Source organism: Neoarius graeffei, chromosome 19 (assembly GCF_027579695.1).
Source record: "Neoarius graeffei isolate fNeoGra1 chromosome 19, fNeoGra1.pri, whole genome shotgun sequence".
NCBI classification, from domain to species: Eukaryota; Metazoa; Chordata; class Actinopteri; order Siluriformes; family Ariidae; genus Neoarius; species Neoarius graeffei.
Genome location: NC_083587.1, coordinates 15212579 through 15237886, shown reverse-complemented (window position 1 = coordinate 15237886; position 25308 = coordinate 15212579). Strand labels below are relative to the sequence as shown.

Genomic DNA, 25308 nt, shown 5'->3' with positions numbered 1-25308 from the left:
GCTACTGTCTAGACGCTATACCAGAGACTGTTGAAGAATCTCCACTTTGCCCCATCCAATATGGCAGCGAGAATGTTTATATGTCTATGCCTTTCTCCATCACTCACACGTACTCTTATTGAAGCAGCGCGCGACAAGCCTCAACAGGAACTATGGGTGACTCGCAGGGCCAAATTAGAATTTGCGTTAACGGCACTATTTTTTTTAATCGTGTTAAATTGAGATCGCGTTAACGTGTTATCGCGTTAACTTTGACAGCACTAATATATATATATATATATATATATATATATATATATATATATATACACACAATATACCTGTAAGTGTTTAGTCTGTCTATTTCTTATCTTATCTAGAGTGTTTTATATTGTTTCAGTTATTCTATTTTTATTTATTGCATTGCCTGTTTGCACCGTGGGTCAGAGAGGACTGAAATTTCATCTGTGCTGTATGTCGAGCATGTATAGCATATTTGGCAATAAAGTTGACTTGACTGTGAATGGTTGTTTGTCTCTATGTGTCAGCCCTGCGATGATCTGGTGACTTGTCCAGGGTGTACCCCGCCTCTCCTCCCAGCTTGTCTGCAACCCTACACATTATAAGTGGTTACAGGTAATGGATGGATAATAATAATAATAAAAAATTTTTTTTATAATAATAAAAAAGAGAGAAGAAATATACAAAAGAGAAAGATTGAAATTATCTCCTTAAAATAATTATCGTAGTAAAGGAGCCATTCAAAAAAAAAAAAAGATAAGAGACTGAACTGGAAAAGAAAAAAAACAATAACAGTGAAGGGGAGTGCTATAAAGATATGTAAGGAATGGGGTAAAAGTGAGAAAATAAGAGGAGGTAATGAAAGGGGGAAAAGTCAGGAAATACTTTTATTGGGACAAATTTGATTGGATATGATGGTTTAACATATAAACCAAATACACATGATGTGAGTGGTAAGATGGCGGCCAGATGGCTTCACTCATATTTCCAGTGGCGAATGGGCTATGAGCTCTCCAGATATTTTACATAGAGCTCAGTGCAGCCACCCATGCTGCAATTCTGGCCAAGTCAACCAAACATGGGTCACCTCAAGCCTGGATCGGGTTCGGCGGTGACGACTTAAAATGAGATTTTCTAATAATTTAAGATACTGATTTCTGATTTTCATGAGCTATAAGCCCTAGTCATCAAAATTAAAACAAAAAAGGCTTACAATAGTTCACTTTACATGTAATGAATATAGAATATATGAAAGTTTACATTTTTTAATTAAATTACAAAAAAATAACTTTTTCATGATATTTAAGATGCATTAGTATATAAGGTTTGGGATGTTTGGCTGTTTTCATCTCAGTAATAGTATAATAATTTTCCACTTATCGATTTTTATTTATAAATTAATTCTATCGGCTCCTTTAAACCTACAGCACAGGCGCGCGCGCACACAGGATCATATCAGGAAAACCTTGAGTGATGGAGCTCAATTATATTTAAAGGGTCTGTTATAGTCAAGTCAAGTTTATTTGTATAGTGCTTTTCACAATAAACATTGTCGCAAAGCAGCTTTACAGAATTTGAACGACTTAAAACATGAGCTAATTTTATCCCTAATCTATCCCCAATGAGCAAGCCTGTGGCGAAGGTGGCAAGGAAAAAGTCCCATAGACGACATGAGGCAGAAACCTCGAGAGGAACCAGACTCAAAAGGGAACCCATCCTCATTTGGGCAACAACACACAGCATGACTATAACATTAACAGTTTTAACATGAAGTCAGTTTTGTTGATGTTATAAACTCTTCATTGATGGAAACTTGAGTGCAAAACTGTTCATGACAACTGCAGTCCTAAAGTTAGCAAGTCAACTGTAGTCCTCAGCCATAAAAGCATTATTGTAAGAGTCCAGAGCATCCTCCAGGTGTGACTTTCAACTGTCCTCATGGGGCCATCCTCCACAGGAGCGATGCGATGAGACTCCAACCAGACACAGGGCACCAGGATGGATCAAGCAGGTCCGAGGAGCAGAAGAGTTCAGCATCTCGATCCCAGGACCAACATGTAACTCATGCCCCTTTTCCACCAAAGCAGTTCCAGGGCTGGTTCAGGGCCACTGCTTAGTTTGGAACCGGGTTTTCTGTTTCCACTGACAAAGAACTGGCTCTGGGGCCAGAAAAACCGGTTCCAGGCTAGCACCAACTCTCTGCTGGGCCAGAGGAAAGAACCGTTTATGTCAGAGGGGGGCGGAGTTGTTAAGACCAACAACAATCGCAAGACCGCGAAAGATCGGCATTTTTAATCGACGAGAAGCCGCAGCTTTACAAACGCGAAGTCATTTATTATTATTGTTGTTGTTGTTGCTGCTGCTGCTTCTTCCGTGTTGTTTTTGCTTCGATATTCGCGCCAAGGTTTATGCAAATGTAGCAACGTAACTGACGTATACAGCGACGTAATGACGTGGCTTCCCTTAGCACCGTGAGCTATGGAAAAGGAAACTGGTTCTCAGCTGGCTCGCAAGTTGAATGAGTTGTGAACCAGCCCTGGAACTGATTTGGTGGAAAAGGGGTATCAGAGGGACAGATTTGGGGGGAGGGGGAGAAAACACAGGTTGTTGAATAAGTAGGAACAGTATACATATTGCACTGAGTACAAGCAGGGACTCTGGCAACTAACTATGACAGCATAACGAAAAGGGGAGAGCCAGAAGGTAACACAGGCATGAGGGAGCCCTGGGACATAAAGCAGCAGCCACTACACCATCAACAAACTCGAGTGAGCAAGCAAGTGGGGGACTGACAGCATCCATACATCCCAGTTTACCAAAACACACTATGTCTGAGGACCCTCCAGATCTACACTTTTACCTCATAAACACCATTAACAAAAGGCTTGACTAAACAGATATGTTTTCAGCCTCGACTTAAACACTGAGACTGTGTCTGATTCCTGAACACTACTTGGAAGGCTGTTCCATAACTGTGGGGCTTTGTAAGAAAAGGCTCTGCCCACTGATGTAGCTTTCATTATACAAGGTACCAGCAGATAGCCTGCACCTTTTGATCTAAGTAGGCGTGGTGGGTCATAGAGGAGCAGAAGTTCACTCAGGTACTGTGGTGCGAGACCATTCAGTGCTTTAAAGGTCAATAGTAGTACTTTATAATCAATACGAAATTTGATTGGGAGCCAAAGCAGTGTGGATAAGACAGGCGTGATGTGGTCATATTTTCTAGTTCTAGTAAGGACTCTTGCTGCTGCATTTTGAACTAACTGGAGCTTGTTTATGCACTTATTGGAACATCCAGACAGTAAGGCATTACAATAATCCAACCTGGAGGTAACGAAAGCATGAACTAGTTTTTCCGGATCACGTAGTGACATTAAATTTCTTATCTTAGCAATATTTCTGAGATGAAAGAAAGCTGTCCGGGTAATGTTCTCAATGTGAGCTTCGAATGAAAGACTGGGATAAATAATCACGCCGAGGTCTTTTACTGCTGCACATGAAGAAACAGAAAGGCCATCCAGAGTTACTGTGTAATCAGAAAACTTACTTCTCCAGTGCCTTGCAAAAGTATTCATACCCCTTGAACTTTTTCACATTTTTCCACCTTACAACCACGAACTTAAAAGTTTTTTATTGAGAGTTTGTGATAGACCAACACCGAGTAGCACATAATTGTGAAATGAAACGAAAATGATAAATGGTCTTCAAAATTTTAAACAAATAAAAATCTGAAAAATGTGGTGTGCATTAGTATTCAGCCCCCTGTACTCTGATACCTCTAAATACAATCCAGTGCAATCAATTGCCTTCAGAAGTCATCTAATTAGTTAATAGAGTCCTACTGTGTGTAATTTACTCTCAGCATAAATACACTTGTTCTGTGAAGGCCTCAGTGGTTTGTTAAAGAACACTGAAGAACAAACAGCATCATGAAGACCAAAGAACTCACCAGACAGGTCAGGGATAAAGCTCTGGAGAAGTTTAAAGCAGGGTTAGGTTATAAAAAAATATCCCAAGCTCTGAACATCTCAAGAAGCACTGTTCAATCCATCATTCAAAAATGGAAAAAGTATGGCACAACTGCAAACTTACCAAGCCATGGCCGTCCACCTAAACTGACAGAGCGAGCAAGGAGAGCACTGGTCAGAGAAGCAGCCAAGTGGCCCATGATCACTCTGGAGGAGCTGCAGAAATCCACAGCTCAGGTGGGAGAATCTGTGCACAGGACAACTATAAGTTGTACACTCCACAAATCTGGCCTTTTTGGAAGAGTGGCAAGAAGAAAGCCATTGTTGAAAGACAGGCATAAGAAGCCATGTAGGGGACATAGCAAACGTGGAAGAAGGTGCTTTGGTCAGATGAGACCAAAGTTGAACTTTTTGGCCTAAATGCAAAGCGCTATGTGTGACAGAAAATTAACACTGCTCATCACCCTGCACATACCATCCCCACTGTGAAACATGGTGGTGGCAGCATCATGCTATGGGGATGCTTTTCTTCAGCAGGGACAGGGAAGCTGGTCAGAGTTGATGGGAAGATGGATGGAGCTAAATACAGGGCAATCCTGGAAGAAAACCTATTGGAGGCTGCAAAAGACTTGAGACTGGGAAGGAGATTCACCTTCCAGCAAGACAATGACCCTAAACATACAGCCAGAGCTACAATGGAATGGTTTCGATCAAAGAATATTCATGTGTTAGAATGGCCCAGTCAAAGTCCAGACCTAAATCCCATTGAGCATCTGTGGCAAGACTTGAAAATTGCTGTTCACAGACGCTCTCCATCCAATCTGGCTGAGCTTGAGCTATTTTGCAAAGAAGAATGGGCAAAAATTTCAGTGTCTAGATGTGCAAAGCTGGTAGAGACATACCACAAAAGACTTGCAGCTGTAATTGCAGCAAAAGGTGGCTCTACAAAGTATTGACGCAGGGGGGCTGAATACTAATGCACATCACATTTTTCAGATTTTTATTTGTTTAAAATTTTGAAGACCATTTATCATTTTTGTTTCACTTCACAATTATGTGAAGTGACAACACAACTCTGTGTTGGTCTATCACACATAAAATCTCAATAAAAAAACCTTTAAGTTCATGGTTGTAAGGTGGAAAAATGTGAAGAAGTTCAAGGGGTATGAATACTTTTGCAAGGCACTGTACTAATTACTGACTATATTTTACATCTTTATTTTCCAGAAGGGCGGCACGGTGGTGTAGTGGTTGGCGCTGTCGCCTCACAGCAAGAAGGTCCGGGTTCGAGCCCTGTGGCCGATGAGGGCCTTTCTGTGGGGAGTTTTCATGTTCTCCCCGTGTCCGCATGGGTTTCCTCCGGGTGCTCCGGTTTCCCCCACAGTCCAAAAACATGCAGGCTAGGTTATCTGGTGACTCTAAATTGACGGTCGGTGTGAGTGAGTGTGAATGGTTGCCTGTGTGTATGTGTCAGCCCTGTGATGTCCTGGCGACTTGTCCAGGGTGTACCCCGCCTTTCACCCGTAGTCAGCTGGGATAGGCTCCAACTTGCCTGCGACCCTGTAGAACAGGATAAAGCGGCTAGAGATAATGAGATGAGATTTTCCAGAAGCTCAGAGTTGGAGCTGAAAATCTGATAGACTTCCGATATCCTGCACCTTCATAAAGGGCTGAAGAAATGTTGACTGATTTGTCCAACGTGATTCCTCTGGAGTGTTGAGATGTTACAGGTGTTCATTCTGATGTGTTCCAGGCTCTGCATGCTGAGCAGTTGCAGGGATCCGTCGCCTTCCTGTACATGCTGGGGTTCAAGCCACGCCCTGCCATTCCAGCAGTTGGATATCAGCTGTGTCTCTGTCATAAAAAGTTAGATGATGGTGGACGTATTTGCTCTGGTTAAGGACCAGGTCAGTGTAAAGTTCTGCAGGGGATGGTGATGTCCTGACCTTCAGCTGAATTTATTTCCAGGTGGAGAATGAATACAGCTTCAATGTGAGTGTGAGGTTTTGAACTAAAAGTGTACTCAGAAATATGTAAATTAGGGCTGTTTGAACAAACACCTAAAGACTAGTTCAAAGTATTTCCTGAACCTTTTGCTGAAATGAGAAGGAATGTATGCATTCTGCACGTGATATATATTTTTTTTTTTACCCTGATTGAATCTCAAATAGTGTTTGGACACCTAATTCACTATGTAGAGTCCATAACACCATTATGTTATACCCTATGTAGTTAGCATGAATAGGGATCTAAGGATTTACCCTCACTGTTAATCAAAATGATTTCTGTGATTTCCAGAGCTCGTCTTGCTCTTGTGCAAAAACCAAATAACCAGGGTTTTGTTTTGTTTTTGAAAGCACTGAGTGATGATAGTTCACTAACAATCTCAGGGTGCAGATCTTGGCAAAAAAAAATGCTTTCAGGGCAGGATTGTTCCATCCACTGGCAGCTGCTAATGTTCTGAAGTCCAGAGCATACTCTGCAACACTTCTAGAACCTTGAGAACTGGCAAGCAGACTTTCACCGACCTCAGTCCCCTCAGGTGCATGGTCAAATACTCTCTTGAATAGGGTAAGGAATTGCTCATATGACGTGGTCTGCTCACCGCCCTTGTCCCAAACGGCAGTTACCCATTGTAGTGCTTTACCAGTGAGAAAGGATACAAATTTAGTGATTTTGTGCTCGTCAGACAGATTGGGAATGGTAGCAAATTACATGGAGCACTGAAGTAGAAAACCTTTACATGCGATAGCATCTCCAGCAAATTTTTCTGGTATGGCGATCTGCAGTGCTGGGCTAGGAGGAGACTCAGGGTGTGTTAGACGGGCCTGCAACATCACAGTTTGAGTTGTGCCATTCGAGTGTTGAGGTCTGCAAGCATCTGCTGATGTTCTCCTAGTAAAACACCCCTGCGCGTTCAGACCATTCTGATTCACTTCTTGCGCTACATCCATGTTCAACAAAGTATCCTGTCAGAATGCAGGCACTTATGGATGCAGGGAGCAAACTATAAACAAAGCCAAAACGTAAGACTGAAATTGGAGTCAGAAAAACTAGTGAGGGTCAGGCGATCAGCAAACAATGTAGTAGAGGGAAAACAAAGAGTGAAAACGAGCTAACCAGCAAAGGTCAGAAAATACAAAACTTGGTATGAACTGAAAGAACAGAACAATATTTCACAATGGTGTGTGAGAGAAGGAAGCTTAAACAGGGAGACAGGTAATTAGGGAGATGAGTGACAGCTGATTTCAATAGGCTGGTGACGGGGCGCTGTGGTTCTTGGGAACTGTAGTTCAAGGTGTCCATGTTTGTAGTTTGTTCATTCTCAACAGGTTTACTGACATTTATGCTTTTTAATTTTTTAAATGTGGATAATCTTCAATAATAAACAGTCTATGCAAGTTAGAATAAATGGTTCTTCATTATAAACAATGATCAGACCTGTCTCGGTCAGCAATACAGTCCATCGTCTGATCTGAAGAGGATGAGTTGACGGTACAGATGTAGGTGAGGTTGCTATGCTGGCCCAGCCTCTTCAGTTTACTGTCCATGATGTACAGCCCCTGCTTATCAGCCACCTTTCTTGTTGTGTATTTGAGATTCTCCATCGGCATGGGTGGGTCAGTGGACCAGGAGATGTGAGGAGCGGGGTAAACATTGTACGTGGAGCACTTGAACTCCTCGTAAATCACTCAGACGAGTGATCGAGATTCACTGAGCAGATAGGGGCTGCAAAACAAGTGGTATAAGGATATAATTAACATGCTTTGATGTTCACATGAATGTGAGAAGTTTACACATTTTAATTGCACAGCGCTGTTGAATTCTGGATTCTGATTGGTCAGAAGGTGTTGGTTAAGTTTCTAGAAGTTGTGTAGCTATGAATCACAGGTTTATGTATTCATGCACTTGTTCTAACGTGTTTCTATAGTAACCACTCATTTACAGGGACTCCTTTTTGTAAGGAGATGTTTATTTAAGTCTTTATGGATGGAAGGAGTCTCCAGTGTCAGTGCTTCGGTAAAGCTGTAACTTTGCAGTTTATTGGTAAAAGGACAAGATGCTGAGAGAGAGAGAGAGAGAGAGAGAGACTCTTTATAGCTGCTGTAATGGAAGTGAGAACTTGTTTCACAAGCGTAAATGCAGCTATTAATGGATAAAAAGTGATTCTTTAATAAATAAAAATGTGAAATCATTGAAATGTTACTGTGGTATGAGAGAAGGCTTCAGGATTTGGAAACAGTATCTCACCTTCCACTTTAAGTACAATGAAGTTGTCCATTTTTTCACCCTTTGTCACTTGACACCTGTAGTGCCCCCTGTCGCTCTAACATGGACACAAAATAAAATGGTGCTGTTCGTCCATCGCTGGTCTGTGGCTTCTCTGCACTCTTTGACGGTTCACTCACTTGAACAGCTAAACTCTGGCATTTTGCTTCCTCCTCTAACCAGTTTGCAAAATCTATCAAATTATAAGGGGCATCTGGTCTTATGGTTTGGGCATGTCTAGCAAAACTGCAACCTGGTCAGCTGGGAGGTTACTGAGCAGCTGATGGACATGGGATGCACATGCCAGCTCCTTCGCACCTCTGTCATGGCCCCAGGATTGAAGCATGCCGACCAAAGCTCTGATGCATACGGCAAACTAACTGAAACCCTGGGAATCTCCAGAATGAATAGTTGGCAAGCTTTAAATACATGCAATTTCTCTCAAGACCAGATGGTGAGGTTGGCCATATTTCTTCTGGAGGGCTTTTAGAGCAGTGGTGTAAGGCTGGGGGTGATGAGCATAGGCCAGGGCTAGATAGTGGGCTGAATCCAGTTTCAAATGGTCAAGTGGAATGTGATATTTATATTGCTCATTTTCCTCAGGTGGCAGTAAATTTTCCAGTACCATGTTTAACATTGGGTGGCACGGTGGTGTAGTGGTTAGCACTGTCGCCTCACAGCAAGAAGGTCCTGGGTTCGAGCCCCGTGGCTGGCGAGGGCCTTTCTGTGTGGAGTTTGCATGTTCTCCCCGTGTCCGCGTGGGTTTCCTCCGGGTGCTCCGGTTTCCCCCACAGTCCAAAGACATGCAGGTTAGGTTAACTGGTGACTCTAAATTGACCATAGGTGTGAATGTGAGTGTGAATGGTTGTCTGTGTCTATGTGTCAGCCCTGTGATGACCTGGCGACGTGTCCAGGGTGTACCCCGCCTTTCGCCCGTAGTCAGCTGGGATAGGCTCCAGCTTGCCTGCGACCCTGTAGAAGGATAAAGCGGCTTGAGATAATGAGATGAGATGTTTAACATTGCAAATTCATGTGGATCTTCCTTTCTAAAGAATGGAACTGAGGGTCTTTTATAAGATGACCTTGAAGGCTGAGTAGAGGGGAACACTGAGTAAGGCACAGGTACTAATGACTGGGCAGACATATGGGAGTCAGCAGCAGCAACATGGGACCTATTAGGATAATGCACCTGATTAACATTCACCTGCTGAGACTGGGATACTGAAGCTGTGGGAATGAAGTCAGCAGCAAGACGATGCTGGGCATTTCTAGGGTGACTGGCTACATATTCTTCTAACAGTCTACCAGGGTTAAGTATGGCTGGTGCCTGAGGCAAAAGGAGTGAACTACTAGCAGATATGCCTCTAGGACCATTAGAGGGGGCTGCCCTAACCTGTGAAGCCAGGGAAGGCCCAGGGGAACCTGAGGAGGTTGTGATGCAGCAGCCACTAGAGCAGCGTACTCTGGATGGACAGGTGAGGCATATGGCAGATTTAAGGCAGGATAAGGGAAATAAGGAGGCCTGAATAATCCACCATTTGGAAAAATGGCTTGGTAAGTTGGCAGTGGCAGCGACAGCATCCATGGAGGACATGATGGACCTGGAAAGAAGAAAGCATTGCCTGGCATTTGATTATAATGTAGGGGGGCATCACTCCTCCCTAACTGCTGGTCACTGGGATAGAGACCTGGATTAACTAATTGATTGACTGGAGATAACTCTTGGAGGACACCTTGTGGCAGATTCTGGTACTGGGGAATGGGATTCTGAGAGGCTTGAAGGCCAATTTATGCTGACAACCCAGTCCTTGCAGATGGCGTCGCAGATAGCGTCTGCGAAGCCCCCCCTTCGCAGACGCTCTGCGCGCACCTCCCAAAAATTGTGACCACCGCAGACAGCGTCGCAGACAAGAGGGCTCTGATTGGTCCACTCTACATCCGCTGTACACGCACTTCCGCTTCCTTACTTTCCCGGTTTAGTTTCACAACCGCCATTTTTAAAAACACGAGCGAAGATGGAGCAGCACGAAGAGCGGTTGATCGAGGAAGTGAGGAAGTACGTACATCTATACGACTCCAGTTCTAGTCATTATAAGTAACCGGAGGATAAACACTCCACTAACCACACCCACCAACTACTCCTAGCGATTTCGCAACTTCGCGCCCCCTTGCATTGTGGCGGTGAATAACATCGCGCACGCCTATTACTCCCCGCTCAACAATAAATTACAACTGTCTGAGAAAAGCTATCTGCGAAAGCCTTGTCGCAAGAGCATGCAGAGCCCCTGAGAGTTAGAAGTTCTCCCAAAGAGGAGCTGGTGGTTCAGGGCAAGGATGGACATTAGGGCCTATGTCTGGTGGCTGTCTACTGGCTCGAGCAGAGGAGAGAAGAGAAAAGGAATGAGAAAAAGAAAGGCAAAATGTAAATTTAAAAAAGAGAAAATGAAGGAAAGAACAGGAAGAGAAGAAATGTATAAGGAAAAAATAAGAAATAAAAGTGAGAGAAAAAAGGTGTGGGAAGCATAGGGACAGGGGGAGGTGGAAGAGTACTTTGTCTACTCCAACCTTGGTGGTGACAGAAGAGACGGGCTCTGTCTCTTTTCTTGATGTTGGTGCAGACATTCTCCCAGCTCCTGCATAAAGGATGCACTAAAGTCCACCGACAGATCCCTCTCTCCAGCCTCTCTCTCTCTGGTGATGCAGCATGGGAGCTTTGTTCTGAACTGGTAATGAAGGAAGAACACTCAGTTCTCTCCTGCATACACTTCATCATTTCTCCCAAGTGCATAAGCATGCCTTTCATTTTTCCCACCTCTTTGGTCAAAGACTTGACATCCGTGTTTCCATCTTCCACTGGGGCCTCAGGATTCACTCCTTTCTGTAACTGACCTTGACCACAGGTGGTGGAAGAGTGGGGATGTTCCATTTCATAATCTCGATGCCACACAGGAGGCCTCACTTGCCTTGATGAATGCTTCAGTTTCCCAGGGTTATCTTCAGCCTCCATTCCAGCAGCCTATCTGGCTCGAAGGACCATGTGTATTGGAGAATTGGCTGGTTCAAGATTGGTGCTACCAGAATGATGTGTCAATTAAAACACAAGAATCTAGTTTCCACAGGTGACCTTTTATTACCAGAGTGTAAATGCTAATATATGGTCAGACACACAGCAATTCACTCAGTATTGGAAGCATGAAGGGAACAGGCATTCACCACAAACTGAGACACACTACAGTTAATTATTACTAATTAGCACGAGGAGGAGAAGAAAAAAGGGGGTGTATCTCACTGTGTTGTGGACGCGCAGTAGAAGGAAGAGTGAGAGGGATTTCAAACACTTACTGACCATCTTCACCATCATCCTCTGAGGACAGTAAAGATGTATATGGATGAAAATCTGCTAATGGGTAATAATATGTAACAAATCATGTCAAAATTCATATTCTTTTATTGAAAAATTAAACTACATCATATTAAACTTTTATTTTATTAAACATATTAACAATTGAAAAGATAGTAATCACACTGGATTTTCAAAAAAATCATCTGTGAAGTTATCAAATCTACGCTTATACATGTTATTTTTTGACGGAAAAAAATGAAGTATTTTTAGTTTTTTTTCTCCTTATTTTACAAAACTCCATGCATATAAGAATGAAGTAATCAGGTTTTTACAATACTTAATGGAAAATATCAAAGATCTTTCCAGAAAATGAGAATATAATTATTCAAGAAACAGGTGAAAAGATTCACGACCAAGAGCCAAGGTGATAACTTTTCTGTTATCACTTATGAACCGACATAACACAAGAATTCATTGTGAAGAAATCCTCATAACATAACAGTAGTAACTTACTATTAACATTAAGAATTGGAAACAGGACTCTGTGGAACAATACAATATTAAAACACGTGGGTTAGTATACTTATGCATGTTACTTTTGACGGACATAAATTACCAAAGATGAATTCATTGAAATGTACTCTAATTGCACTATAAGATCTGACTAGGGAAAGGGGAATATGAATATTTAAGTAACAGGAGAAATCTAAGACTAAAATTATATAGTAAAATTCATAAATGAAGACTACAACATGAGTATTGCACACAGCCGGAACTGTCTGATAGTAATATGCATGCACCATAAAGTAATAAATGAGACTTAAAATTTGGATTACAGCCATGGAAACATATTTCTGGGCCATCAATCTCTTCCTTTTTCCAACAAGTCCACTTAAAGCTCTCTGACTCCAGAAGGAGACCTGTCTGACCTGTCTGACATGGTGACAAGTACACCCAAAACAAATTTTATTTATCTTCAATTGGAGGACGGCAAAATATAACGTGCATAAGAAATTTCCGTCAGATTGTAACGTGCGACTTCCTGCTTCCGTCAGGGACCAGCACATTCCACATGATCATTCACCCTCCCGGCAAATTCTTTCAGTTGCACTGGCGTCAATTTTTGTTTACATCCATTATGAAGTATTTCAGCCCCCCGATCGCTACGGTTCATTTTTAGTGAGTGAAGAACAAATCTATACTTGCGTGCGTTACGTATTATGCACGTTAGCTTTCTTGACAGACTGCGAACACACGCTGCTCAGGCAGCCAGTTTCTCCATCTTCTCGGAAAGCGATGATGTCATCAAAACTTGTGGTAGTGTGGATTTCCTGGAGGTTTGTGTATCATGCGGTGCTATGCCGGTCGGAGATATACGGTACAGTCTTGTGTACGTTATTTTCTGACAGACAGCGATCCTTTGATTTTACCATCGATGTATTTTGAAAACAGGCAGATTCCAAGGCGAGAATTAATTATAAATCAATTGGTGCTTTTATATTAAAGTGATTGATTACATATATTGTTCTATATTAATGTTTTTAGTTGGAATATTCTTATTCACAAGTTGATGTTGACTTCTGACGGACACAGTAACGTACATAAGGGTCTTTTTTTAAAATGATTTTTTCGTGTTTAGAAAATGTGCAGGCCCATTGTATGTGGTTTTTTTTAAACACTTCAGTAAACCTGTTTTATGGAGTGTAGTTGATTTAATTCCGACAATAAGTTGTATAGCAATCAAACCTTGTCGAAGTTGGTTAGTCAGAACTGTTACGGTCGGGTGTCTAAAATTCACCAACTTCAAAAAATTAATTCATGATTTTATTGGGAAAATATAGCTTGTGATATCTGAAGTTGTCAACATTATTTCTTAGAGCAATATTATTTTATTTAAACCAAAAAATATCCAATTTATGTTTAAAATAGTGGATGGAGATGATTTTTTATACGTGTCTCACCATTATTACCCATTAGCAAATTTTGACCCATATATATATATATATATATATATATATATATATATATATATATATATAAGAAAAGGAAGGAGAAAAAGAAAGGCAAAATGTAAGTCAAAAAGAGAAAATGAAGGAAAGAACAGGAAGAGAAGAAATGTACAAGGAAAAATAATTAAGAAATAAAAATGAGAGAAAAAAGAAAATACAAAACTTAAACAAGAAGAGAAAAGAAAAAAGTGAAGGAAAAGAATAGAAAAATAAACCAATAAATAAATAAAAAGGAGGGTGTGGCAACAGGGGTGTGGTCAAGCGTTGGCTGTGAAGAGTGAGGAGGCAGGTTGAACCAGGAGGTAACATGTGATGAGGTGCACCTATGTCAAATTACTGGCTGTTTATTGACCTGTGTCTTTCAGACAGTTAGGAGCAAGAGAGAGAGCTGCATCACCCAACGTGTGTGCATGTTTGTCTTGAGCTGTCACTGAAAAGTGTGCCAAATAAAAGAACTCACCTGTTCTGAAGCCAGTTTCCAGTTTCTCTGTTTCCCCCACAAGTCCAAGAATTGTTACACTGGTGCTGAAACCGGGACTGAGGAAGGAATGTCGCCATGGGAGCCGAACCAGTCAGAGAGCTCCTCCAAATGCTCACTGACGACCTCTAGTGCCAGCAGCATGCCCTCATCACACTGAAGGTAGATCGGGGCCAGTACTTCCAGGATCTGCTCAAAGCCCAGGCAGAGGACCAGCAGGTGATACGGAGCTGGATCCAGTCTGTGGGTGCTCCAGCGGTTGTTCCTGTGGCCAGCATGCCCATCCAGCTGATGAAGATGGGGCCGGAGGACTACCCTGATATTTTCCTTGAGCTGTTCGAGCTTGTCGCAGAGGCAAGCTCATGGCCAACCTCCCAGTGGGTGGCTCGCCTACTGCCGCTCCTGTCAGGGGAAAGCCCAGCTCATGGCTCAACAGCTCCCGACCACCAACATGCTGGAGTATCCCCACCTGAAGCGAGCCATCGTACAGTGGATTGGCCGTAGCCCCGAAGAGCAGAGCCAGTGCATCTGCTTGCTGGATTAGTGTAGTGGGCTGGCCATTCATGTTCGCACAACAGCTCTGAGATGAGTTTGAAAATTATCCATCTGTTGAGTTCCCTGACATGTCAAACTACCTGGTGCTGCAGACATCATTCTACACAGTCACACAGATGAAAACCTGGAAGAGCATGGAGGAGTATAACTTTTTATATATGGCTGGGTTAAAGATCTGGAGATTAGGACACTAAAAGATAAACGGCGTTAGATGGATCTAAGTGCAAGAATAGTGTTTATTAGCAGGTGTGATATTTAAGTCAAGTTTATTTGTATAACGCTTTTAACAACAGACATTGTCGCAAAGCAGCTTTACAGAGAATTAAAGGCTTTAAACATGAGCTAATTTTATCCCTAATCTATCCCCAATGATCAAACCTGTGGCGACAGTGGCAAAGAAAAACTCCCTCAGACGATATGAGGAAGAACCCTTGAGAGGAACCAGACTCAAAAGGGAACTCATCCTCATCTGGGTGATGACAGATAGCGTGATTATAAATAACTTACTTCTATAACTGTGTCCTACAGGAGTCACAAAGTATAACTGTGAAACCAGGAAATTCATTATAGTTTTAACATGAAGTGTGTTTTGTTAAAGTTATAAACTGTCCATTGATGGAAACTTGAGTGCAAAACTGTTCATGAGAACTGCAGTCCTAAAGTTAGCAAGTCAACTGCAGTCCTCAGACATAAAAGCATTACTGTAAGTGTCCAGAGCGTCTTCCAAGTGTTTTATTTATTTATTTTTACAAAAGCAAAACAAAGTAGAGTATTATAAACATGGCTAGAAACAAACATGACAGTGATGATACTTCATAAAGCCTCTGTGAAAACAGCTTCCGTATCTGTGCGTGCTGATTGCGCTCAAATCAGTATCAGGTGTTTCCCATAATGACCAAGTCCCAGGCGCGTGCACAACATGGTCCATGAGCTGCGGCCGCTCGAGCTGCACCAGACTCAAGCGCACAAGGGCGTGACAGTCAAGTGTTCACCTACTGTGTGACCACAACTTTTAGCTCACGTGTACATCGCAATCAAAATGCCTCATTTTCATCAATAACCCATCGCAAAGCATCATGAGATGTAGTGTGACCGTAGCTTAATGAGGCGGATATGACGTCGGATGCAACCCAGCAATTGTACCCGACTCCAAGTAAAAATTTGCTTCAACTTGAAAAACAATTTGCGGCCCACTAGATGGCACTTCACAGTGCAGTGATTGACAAACACTGATCTAGAGCATGATAAATGATGTGATGATGCACTTTTCTGACCGATCGTGATGTGTAAACTTTTTACTTTATATTTTGTACTAAACCTTAAAAAAATTATACAGTGTTTCACACACTACAGTTTAGAGCAGTAATGGTACTCCGCGGTTTAAACCTGCGGTTCGGAGCACGATACAACAGTGACATTTTTCGGCTCGGTTCGAAGTTTAGACATATTCCCACCAGTTTTCTATCCTTTCTTTTTATTGGCTAAATCATTTACCCTAATCCAATAAGATCGACTGTTACAGAAAATCAGTCGGCGCTTTTTACAAAATGGCTGATACTCCTGATAGTAACGAATCTGAATCAGCGATAAAGATTAAAGAGGCCCCAGCAAAATTCAGATCGCAAGTTTGGAAGTATTTTGGCTTTCGAGAAGATGCAGGCACCAAACAGCAAATGATTTGCAAACTGTGTTACTCAGCTGTTAGCTATAACCAGTGATGGGAATAACGGCGTTAGAAATAAACGGCGTTACTTTTTTTTAGTAACGAGTAATCTAACTAATTACTTTTTACATCGTTATAACACCATTCCCGTTACTTACAATAAAATACTATGCATTACTTTATTAAAGCTGTTTTCATCTGTAAAAATGCTCGTTCACAATGTTGTCAGATACTGCTGACGTTTTCCAGCCCAAAATATGTTCAAAACCCGCCAAAAGGTACTTGATGCCTATCTTGTAAAGTAAAAATATGCAACTAAAGACCAGTATACTATTTGTAAATCGAATAACAATGCAAACAACTTCTAAATGGCAACATGAGACCATCAGTGCTGGAGGTGAAAAATCTGCTGTCTGGTACTAGGCTACGTGTGGTTGAATCAGATTATAACTTTGCAATCTGCTGTGTTCTGAATCCTACATGCACCAGTAGGTGACGCACACGCATAATATTATGTAGGCTATGTTAGGCTACGATGCATATCTAACATCTGCATTGCTGAGGTTATTTATTTTTTATTTGTCTTTTATTTATTTATTTACCTTTTTATTTATCCTGTTTGTTTTATTAATTTTATAGGCCTAGTTATTCTGCTTAATTTATTTTTGCCTACATCCATGTATTTTCTTCATCTGTTATCCTGATTTTTGTGGATTTGTTAGATTGTACCTGTTTTATATACTTCAATTTAAAAAAAAAAAGTTAGGCTACGATGCATGGCTGAATGTAACATGAGAAGAGAAAATGGAGAATGGATTGCGTCATTCTTATTTACTAGTTTATGAGTTCAGTTTCTGCACTACATTACACACATTCATATTAGTCTTACAGTTACATCGGCTTTTTTTTGTTTAAATAATACTTAATGAGATTAATGTTTATTGTTAATTATTAATTTAGGCCAATGCTCAATTTTGGTTGTTTAAAATACCCAAGGGGTACTGGGTAAACTAGGTCTATGGTGCGAAATATTTATAAACATCTGATAAAAACCCGCCGAACTAACGTCAAACCCACCCAATTTTTGTCAACCAGCCCAAGCCATTTTTGCCCGCAAAGTAGAATTCAAAACCGCCCAATTGTGCGGGAAACTGCTCGATCTGGCAACACTGCTCGTTCAGCCTTTCTTTCCTCTGCTTTCGTGTGGGGCGGGGAAGACGCGAGACAACGGCATAGTCAACCAATCAGAGTAGATTTGGATAACATACGTAGGTAGGCCACGCCTACTGCACTATTGCGCACTCTTTCAATCAGAAAACCCAGCGATGGCGAGCGGTCAGCCCAACAGTGCGTTTTCACATTGGAAATACAGCCATTGCTTTTCATTACTTGAAGTAAAAGGCAAACGTCTACGTGCAATGCACATTATGTCAAGGAACAAAGCGTTCGTCCTCGTCAGTGGCCAGTAATTAGTAACATAATTTTAATAAAAATATATATTAAATTTGATAGATGTCTTATCTCACATTGTCCCACAAAAATATTAATATAGTGTAGATAACGTTAATTGGTTCTGTTAAGTGTCCATTTCAGTCATTAAACACATTTGACATTCACTTTTATTTTGATTACACTGATTGAATTTGATTTTTTTTTTTTTTTGGGGGGGGGGGGGGGGGGTAACAAAATGTAACGGAATAATTACTTTCCCTGGTAATTAGTTACTTTCATGACAAAGTAACTCCGTTACTAACTCAGTTATTTTTGGGAAAAGTAACCAGGGCCGGGTCTAGGTCTTTGGCTGCCCTAGGCGAGATTGAGTTTTGGCGCCCCCCAAGAAAAAAACCCCTCTAATAACATCTAAATAACACTTTTTAATCTAATCACTCTATTCTATTACTATTAAACAATGTACGGTGCATGGACAATAAACAAGAAGTCATTTTTATCTTTTTCATTATTGTTATTATTGTTATCATTATTAACATAAAGTGTCACAAAGTAAAATGACCACACAAATTCAATACATATCTCCATATAATGGGCAAAAACTCTTCCGCACCCTGTTCAAAGTGTAGTGGATGGACAATAAACAATAAATAATTTTTAGTTTCTTTTTTGCTATTAAAAGTTAAGTCATCTCTGAAGAATTAACAAATTAAATGAATAAAAAATTCTACAATTCTAAATTGTGCAAACTTAAGCACCCTGTTAGGACATCAATGGGCTGTATTTTCAAACAAAAGTGCTATTATGGGTACTTTGTTATTGAAGTCTATTGCTGTTTGCATCTAGTTAGCTAGGCAGACATTGATTCAGGCGTCTAAAATATTAATTTGCCACTATAATGGTTGATATGAGAGATTAGATCAGACTTACCTCTATACTTGGCTCTATTTGTTTCTTCCTGTAGCCTTCGTTTGCGCCCTTGCGCACCCGAGAGTTTGGATTTCTTCATTTAAGCACTTGTAGTCTGGGCTACTTTTTGCAGTGGATAGCCATTCTCATTCCCCGATGAACACCGCTCCCCCCGCCCCCTTATAACCTATCATTGTGCATTTTTAGTAGGCATAAGGAAATCACCGACCACTACTGCGTAGGCTACACTTGTTTTTCAACCTTTTTGAGCCAGGGTGCACTTTTTTCAATGAAAAAATCTCAAGGCACATCACCAATAGAAAATGTTGACTGAAACTAAAACGCTGTTGCCAATATTTACAATATACAGTCATTCCATAATTTTCCACGGTACACTTGGTGATCTCTCACGGCACACTAGTGTTCCGCGGTACTAGAGTTCGGCAGCACAGTGGTTGAAAACACTGTACACCACTGATGCACTTGGTAACATCTCCATTCAATAACTCCATCCCTCCTTTTTGGTGGGGTTTTGGTCACCCTTGGCGCCCCTGGGCACACTTTGCACTCTAGGCAATTGCCTAGGTCGCCTATAGCAATCGCCGGCTATGATTACATGGCCAAAACAGAGAATAGCCGCGGATGCGCACCTGCGCGCCCGAAGACACGCTATAGACAGGGCGAACCACTGTTGAGTGCTTATTGTTTCATGATTAACAACCCCCACCCCGCTTTTTTTGACAAATCGCACCCTGACTACATGCTTTGCTGTACAATTAAATTAGGCTAAGACATTATAATGCTGACTCGTTTTCAGAATAGTGGAAGTCATAATTTTTCTCCCCCCGTTTCTGCACCCCTGGATGGACGCAGCGCCCTTAGCATTTGCCTATATTGCCCATGCCACGGGCCGGCTCTGCTAGTAACTATAACTAATTACTTTTTGAAAGTAACGTGCCCAACACTGGCTATAACATAGTTTTGTTGTTTAAGGGTTGTTGTTTAATTTAAATGTTTTCTGTTTTCACGAAAAATATTATCATTATATTTATTTTGTTCATTTCACCACTGAGATATCAGTTATACATTTTTTTTTTTTGCACCATTTAAGTTTTATTGAGCAGATACCATATTGGCGTGTTAGGTTTATCTCAGAATTTCAGTAAATGCAGCTGTCTGTTAGAACAGAAACTCATTTATGTCTCACACTGTCTAGTCAGTAATTGTATGATTTGTTTTATGGTTAAGCATAATAAGCAGTATTATACTTCAGGTAGAAATTTATTTTGAGATGTTTTTATTGTTAACTATTGTTTAAGACTTATTTTAAATAAAAATATTTTTTACATTCAACCTTTTGTGCCATGTCACTTTGCATAATATCGTATCGTAAATAATTGTATTGTGTTGAGAAAGTATCGTGAGAGAGGCGTATCGTTACAGCTCTACTATAGTTGTAAAATGTGCTTTTTAGTTATTTAAGGAATTTGTGAAATGTCTTCCAGTACCGTGATATGGTATTTTTGTCTCATCTTCTTCCGCTTATCCGAGGCCAGGTCGCGGAGGCAGCGGTCTGAGCATGGAAGCCCAAACTTCCCTCTCCCCAGACACCTCGGCCAGCTCCTCGGGAAGAACACTGAGGCATTCCCAGGCCAGCCAAGAGACATAGTCCCTCCAGCGTGTCCTGGGTTTTCCCTGGGGCCTCCTCCCGGGGGGACATGCCTGGAACACCTCCCCAGGTAGGCGCCCAGGAGGCATCCAAAAGATATGCCCGACCCACCTCAGCTGATTCCTCTTGATGTGGAGGAGCAGCGGCTCTACTCTGAGCTCCTCCCGAGTGACTGTGCTTCTCACCCTATCTCTAAGGGAGAGCCCAGCCACCCTGCAAAGGAAACTCATTTCAGCCGCTTGTATCCGTGATCTTGTTCTTTTGGTCATTACCCAAAGCTCATGACCATAGGTGAGAGTTGGAACGTAGATCGACCGGTAAATCGAGAGCTTTGCCTTTTGGCTCAGCTCCTTCTTCACCACGACGGACCAGTAAAGCGACTGCATTACTGTGGAGACTGCACCGATCCGCCTGTCGATCTCACGCTCCATCCTGCCCTCACTCATGAACAAGATCCCGAGATACTTAAACTCCTCCACTTGAGGCAGGACTTCTCCACCAACCTGAAGAGGGCAAGCCACCCTTTTCTAGTCGAGAACCATGGCCTCGGACTTGGAGGCGCTGATTCTCATCCCAGCCGCTTCACACACTACTGCAAACCGCCCCAGTGCATGCTGAAGGTCCTGGTTTGAAGAAGCCAACAGGACAACATCATCTGCAAAAAGCAGAGATGAAATCCTGTGGTTCCCAAATAGGATTCCCTCCAGCCCCTTGCTGCACCTAGAAATTCTCATCTCATCTCATCTCTAGCCGCTTTATCCTTATACAGGGTCACAGGCAAGCTGGAGCCTATCCCAGCTGACTATGGGTGAAAGGCAGGGTACACCCTGGACAAGTCGCCAGGTCATCACAGGGCTGACACATAGACACAGACAACCATTCACATTCACACCTACGGTCAATTTAAAGTCACCAGTTAACCTAACCTGCATGTCTTTGGACTGTGGGGGAAACCGGAGCACCCGGAGGAAACCCACGCGGACACGGGGAGAACATGCAAACTCCGCACAGAAAGGCCCTCGCCAGCCATGGGGCTCGAACCCAGACCTTCTTGCTGTGAGGCGACAGCCCTAACCACTACACCACCGTGCCGCCCCCTAGAAATTCTGTCCATAAAAATTATGAACAGAAGCGGTGACAAAGGGCAGCCCTGCCAGAGTCCAACATGCACTGGGAACAGTTCTGACTTACTGCCGGCAATGCGAACCAGACTCCTGCTCTGTTCGTACAGGGACCGGACAGCCCTTAGCAAAAAGCCCCGAACCCCATACTTCCGAAGCACCCCCACAGGATACCAAGAGGGACATGGTCAAATGCCTTCTCCAGATCCACAAAGCACATGTGGACTGGTTGGGCAAACTCCCATGAACCCTCGAGCACCCTATGAAGGGTATAGAGCTGGTCCAGTGTTCCACGACCAGAACAAAAACCGCATTGTTCCTCCTGGATCCGAGGTTCGACTATTGGCCGAATTCTCCTCTCCAGTACCCTGGAGTAAACCTTCCTGGGGAGGCTGAGAAGTGTGATTCCCCTATAATTGGAGCACACTCTCCAGTCCCCTTTCTTAAAAAGAGGGACCACCACCCCGGTCTGCCACTCCAGAGGCATGTCAGCCAAGACAGCCCCACAACATCCAGAGACTTGAGATACTCAGGGCGGATCTCATCCACGCCTGGTGCCTTGCCACTGAGGAGCTTGCAAACCACCTCAGTGACTTCGGCTTGTGTAATGGATGAGTCCACCTCTGAGTCACCAGCCTCTGCTTCCTCAGTGGAAGACGTGACAGTGGGATTGAGGAGATCCTCAAAGTATTCCTTCCACCGCCCAACAATATCCCCAGTCGAGGTCAACAGCTCCCCGCACGCACTGTAAACTTGTTACTGACACTGTTACTTCTGGTGTCCACCACCGGGTTTGGGGACTGCCACCACGACAGGCACCGGAGACCTTGCAGCCACAGCTCCGAACAGCCGCATTGACAATGGAGGCAGAGAACATGGTCCACTCAGACTCAATGTCCCCCGCCTCCCTCGGAAGCTGGGAGAAGCTCTCCCGGAGGTGGGGGTTAAAGACCTCCCCAACAGAGTGCTCGGGCAGATGTTCCCAGCAGACCCTCACCATACGTTTGGGCCTGCCAGGTCTGTCCGGCTTCCTCCTCCACCAGCGGATCCAACACACTACCAGGTGGTGATCAGTTGACAGCTCAGCCCCTCTCTTCACCTGAGTGTCCAAGACATAGGGCTGGAGATCAGATGAAATGACAACAAAGTCAATCATCGACCTCCAACCTAAGGTGTCCTGGTGCCACATGCACTTATGGACACCCCTATGCTCAAACATAGTGTTTATTATGGACAAACTGTGACTAGCACAGAAGTCCAATAACAAAGCACCACTCGGGTTCAGATCGGGGAGGCCATTCTTCCCAATCACGCCCCTCTAGGTGTCACTGTCGTCGCCCACGTGAGCATTGAAGTCCCCCAGTAGCACAATGGAGTCCCCAGTCTGAGCACCCCTCAGTACCTCTCCCAGGGACTCCAAGAAGGCCAGATACTCTATACTGCTATTCGGCCCATAGGCACAAACAACAGCAAGAGCCCTCTCCCCAACCCGAAGGTGCAGAGAGGCGACCCTCTCGTTCACTGGGGTAAACTTGAACACATGGCAGCTGAGCTGGGTAGCTATAAGCAAGCCCACAGCAGCCCGCCGCTGCTCACCATGGGCGACTCCAGAGAAGTGGAGAGTCCAGCCCCTCTCAAGGAGCTGGGTTCCGGAGCCCAAGCTGTGCATGGAGGTGAGCCTGACTATCTTTAGCTGGTACCTCTCAACCTCCCACACAAGCTCAGGCTCTTTCCCCCCCAGCGAAGTGACATTCCATGTCCCAACAGCTAGCTGCTGTGTTCGGGGATTAAGTCGTCAAGGCCCCTGCCTTCGACTGCCGCCCAATCCACACTGCACCAGCCCCCTACGGCTACCTCTGTGGGTGGTGAACCCACAGGAGGCTGGGCCCACGCCACCACTTCGGGCTGAGCCCGGCCAGGCCCTGTGGGCAAAGGCCCGGCCACCAAGTGCTTGCATACGAGCCCCAACCCCAGGCCTGGCTCCAGGGTGGGGGCCCAGCTGCACCATACCGGGCAACGTTACGGTCCTTGATTTTTTTCATTTCCATAAGGGGTTTTGGTGAACTGCTCTTGGTCTGGCCTGTCACCTAGGACCTGTCTGCCTTGGGAAACCCTAACAGGGGTGTAATGCCCCCGACAATATAGCTTCTAGGATCATTCAAGCACACACCCCTCCACCACAATGAGGTGGCAGTTCTAGGAGGGGTGATATTTTTGTTATTGGCCATATTGCCCAACCCGAACTCTTATTTTTTTCAGGTTGCCATCAGAGCTGCAGCAGAAGGAGGAGAAAATCTCAGAAATGGAAGCAGGCATGCAGGTGAAACACAACACTATAGAGGGTGAGGAGATGTCGTGTCTTGCCGAGTGTGTGTGTGTGTTCGGATTTAAACTCGTGGGCTGAAGGTCAGAACAGTTTTCCTTTTCTTTCTGGTAGAATGACGCTGAGATGTAGAAGTGTCAGCAGTGTAGGATAGTTTAAACCACTGTGATGTAACCCTGACCGGGCCGTTACTAAGGATGAACATCACGCAGCCCTTCATGTTCATGTACATAGTCATTGTTTGTTTATCTGAAGCTCAGTCACGCCTGAAAGAAAGTAAAATCCTTCTGTTCGTATCTGTATTTTGTATCCGTTTCAGACCTGCAGGCTGAGCTGAGGAGGCAGGAGGAGCAGGCTGGAGAGATGGAGGAGAACATCAGTACGCTGAGGAAGGAACTCGCCAAGACGGAGCAGGCCAGGAAGGAAGCCAGCATCAAGGTAAGAGCAAAGACAATTACTTCCTTCTCTAGCAGGTTGGCTCTAAAATCAAATCAGGTTTATCTAGAGCACAGATCTTCAATCAGAGGGGCGTAGCCTACTAGGGATTACAGGTGTGAGGTGGGAAATTAAAAAAATAAATAAATAAAAAGTGACTGTAGCTTGAAAGGTGTGCTCACTGGCTTTCTGTCACTGTAAAAAGTAAAGTCCTGTGATTTTTAGTTTGTTAAAGTGAAATAAAAACTAACAGTATATCTCCAACTTATCGGTCATTAAATACAGTACATATAAAGTTCACATCAGTTATATTTATGAAGGACGCCATAATAATATTTCAACCAAAATTAGGGAAAGAATTAGGGAACCGTGCTTTTCTGAGTAAAATCTCACTAAACTGGGAACTGAGGTGAGAAAAAGTTGGAATGAGTCTAATGAGGCTTTGCCCCCAAATATGACATTAAAATCACAGTCAGTTTTTTCCCTCAATTTGAAAACAGTGTTGATTCTGCTGTGAAAATAAACAACTGATTTTATGTTTTAAACAGTCGTAGTGTATCCCGGGCTTAAAGGAGCTCGTCAGGTGTGTCAGGGAAGGTTGAGAGATCTATGGATCATCTTAAGTGTTTCTCCTCTGCAGGCCTCGTCTCTGGAGCTGCAAAGATCTCAACTGGAGTCCAGACTGAAGCAGAAGGAGGAGGAGCTGAACACACACACGCAGATGATTGCCATGATCCACAGCCTGAGCAGCAGCAAACTGAAGAACGACGCCACAGCCAACTTTTCTCTGTGACACACACGCTACTCACACTCCACATGTTTGCTTTACATGCACTAACACACACACACCCCAGCCATGATGAACTCAAATGATAAATATAATGTGAAATAAAGTTTTTTTTTTTTTTTAAACTCTAGATTCAGGTAAATTATTTTTATTTGTTTATTTTTTTAATGTGTTTACTCTCTCATTCTACACGTTGTTCCTTTCGTAACATACAGTGGAGGAAATAATTATTTGATCTCTTGCTGATTTTGTAAGTTTGCCCACTGGCAAAGACAGTCTATAATTTTAAGGGTAGGTTTATTTTAACAGTGAGAGATAGAATATCAAAAA

General features: G+C 43.1%; 1 protein-coding gene across 1 annotated transcript; it reads left to right on the top strand.

Moving 5' to 3' along the window:
• The first annotated feature begins 5860 nt into the window (after positions 1 to 5860).
• Positions 5861 to 24988, top strand: LOC132867028 (protein CIP2A homolog). The gene is made up of 4 exons (XM_060899714.1): positions 5861 to 5875; positions 23693 to 23775; positions 24076 to 24194; positions 24832 to 24988. The coding sequence occupies exons 2-4, from the start codon at positions 23736 to 23738 to the stop codon at positions 24982 to 24984; spliced, it is 312 nt and encodes a 103-aa protein (XP_060755697.1). The 5' UTR covers positions 5861 to 5875; positions 23693 to 23735; the 3' UTR covers positions 24985 to 24988.
• The last annotated feature ends 320 nt before the right edge of the window (positions 24989 to 25308 follow it).

Excerpts from the sequence above, each read along its gene's own strand:
- LOC132867028 (XM_060899714.1), top strand. The coding sequence starts at position 23,736 with ATGGAAGCAGGCATGCAGGTGAAACACAACACTATAGAGG. Across the intron at positions 23,776-24,075 it reads GAAACACAACACTATAGAGG|ACCTGCAGGCTGAGCTGAGG; the intron begins GTGAGGAGATGT and ends TATCCGTTTCAG. Across the intron at positions 24,195-24,831 it reads GGAAGGAAGCCAGCATCAAG|GCCTCGTCTCTGGAGCTGCA; the intron begins GTAAGAGCAAAG and ends TCTCCTCTGCAG.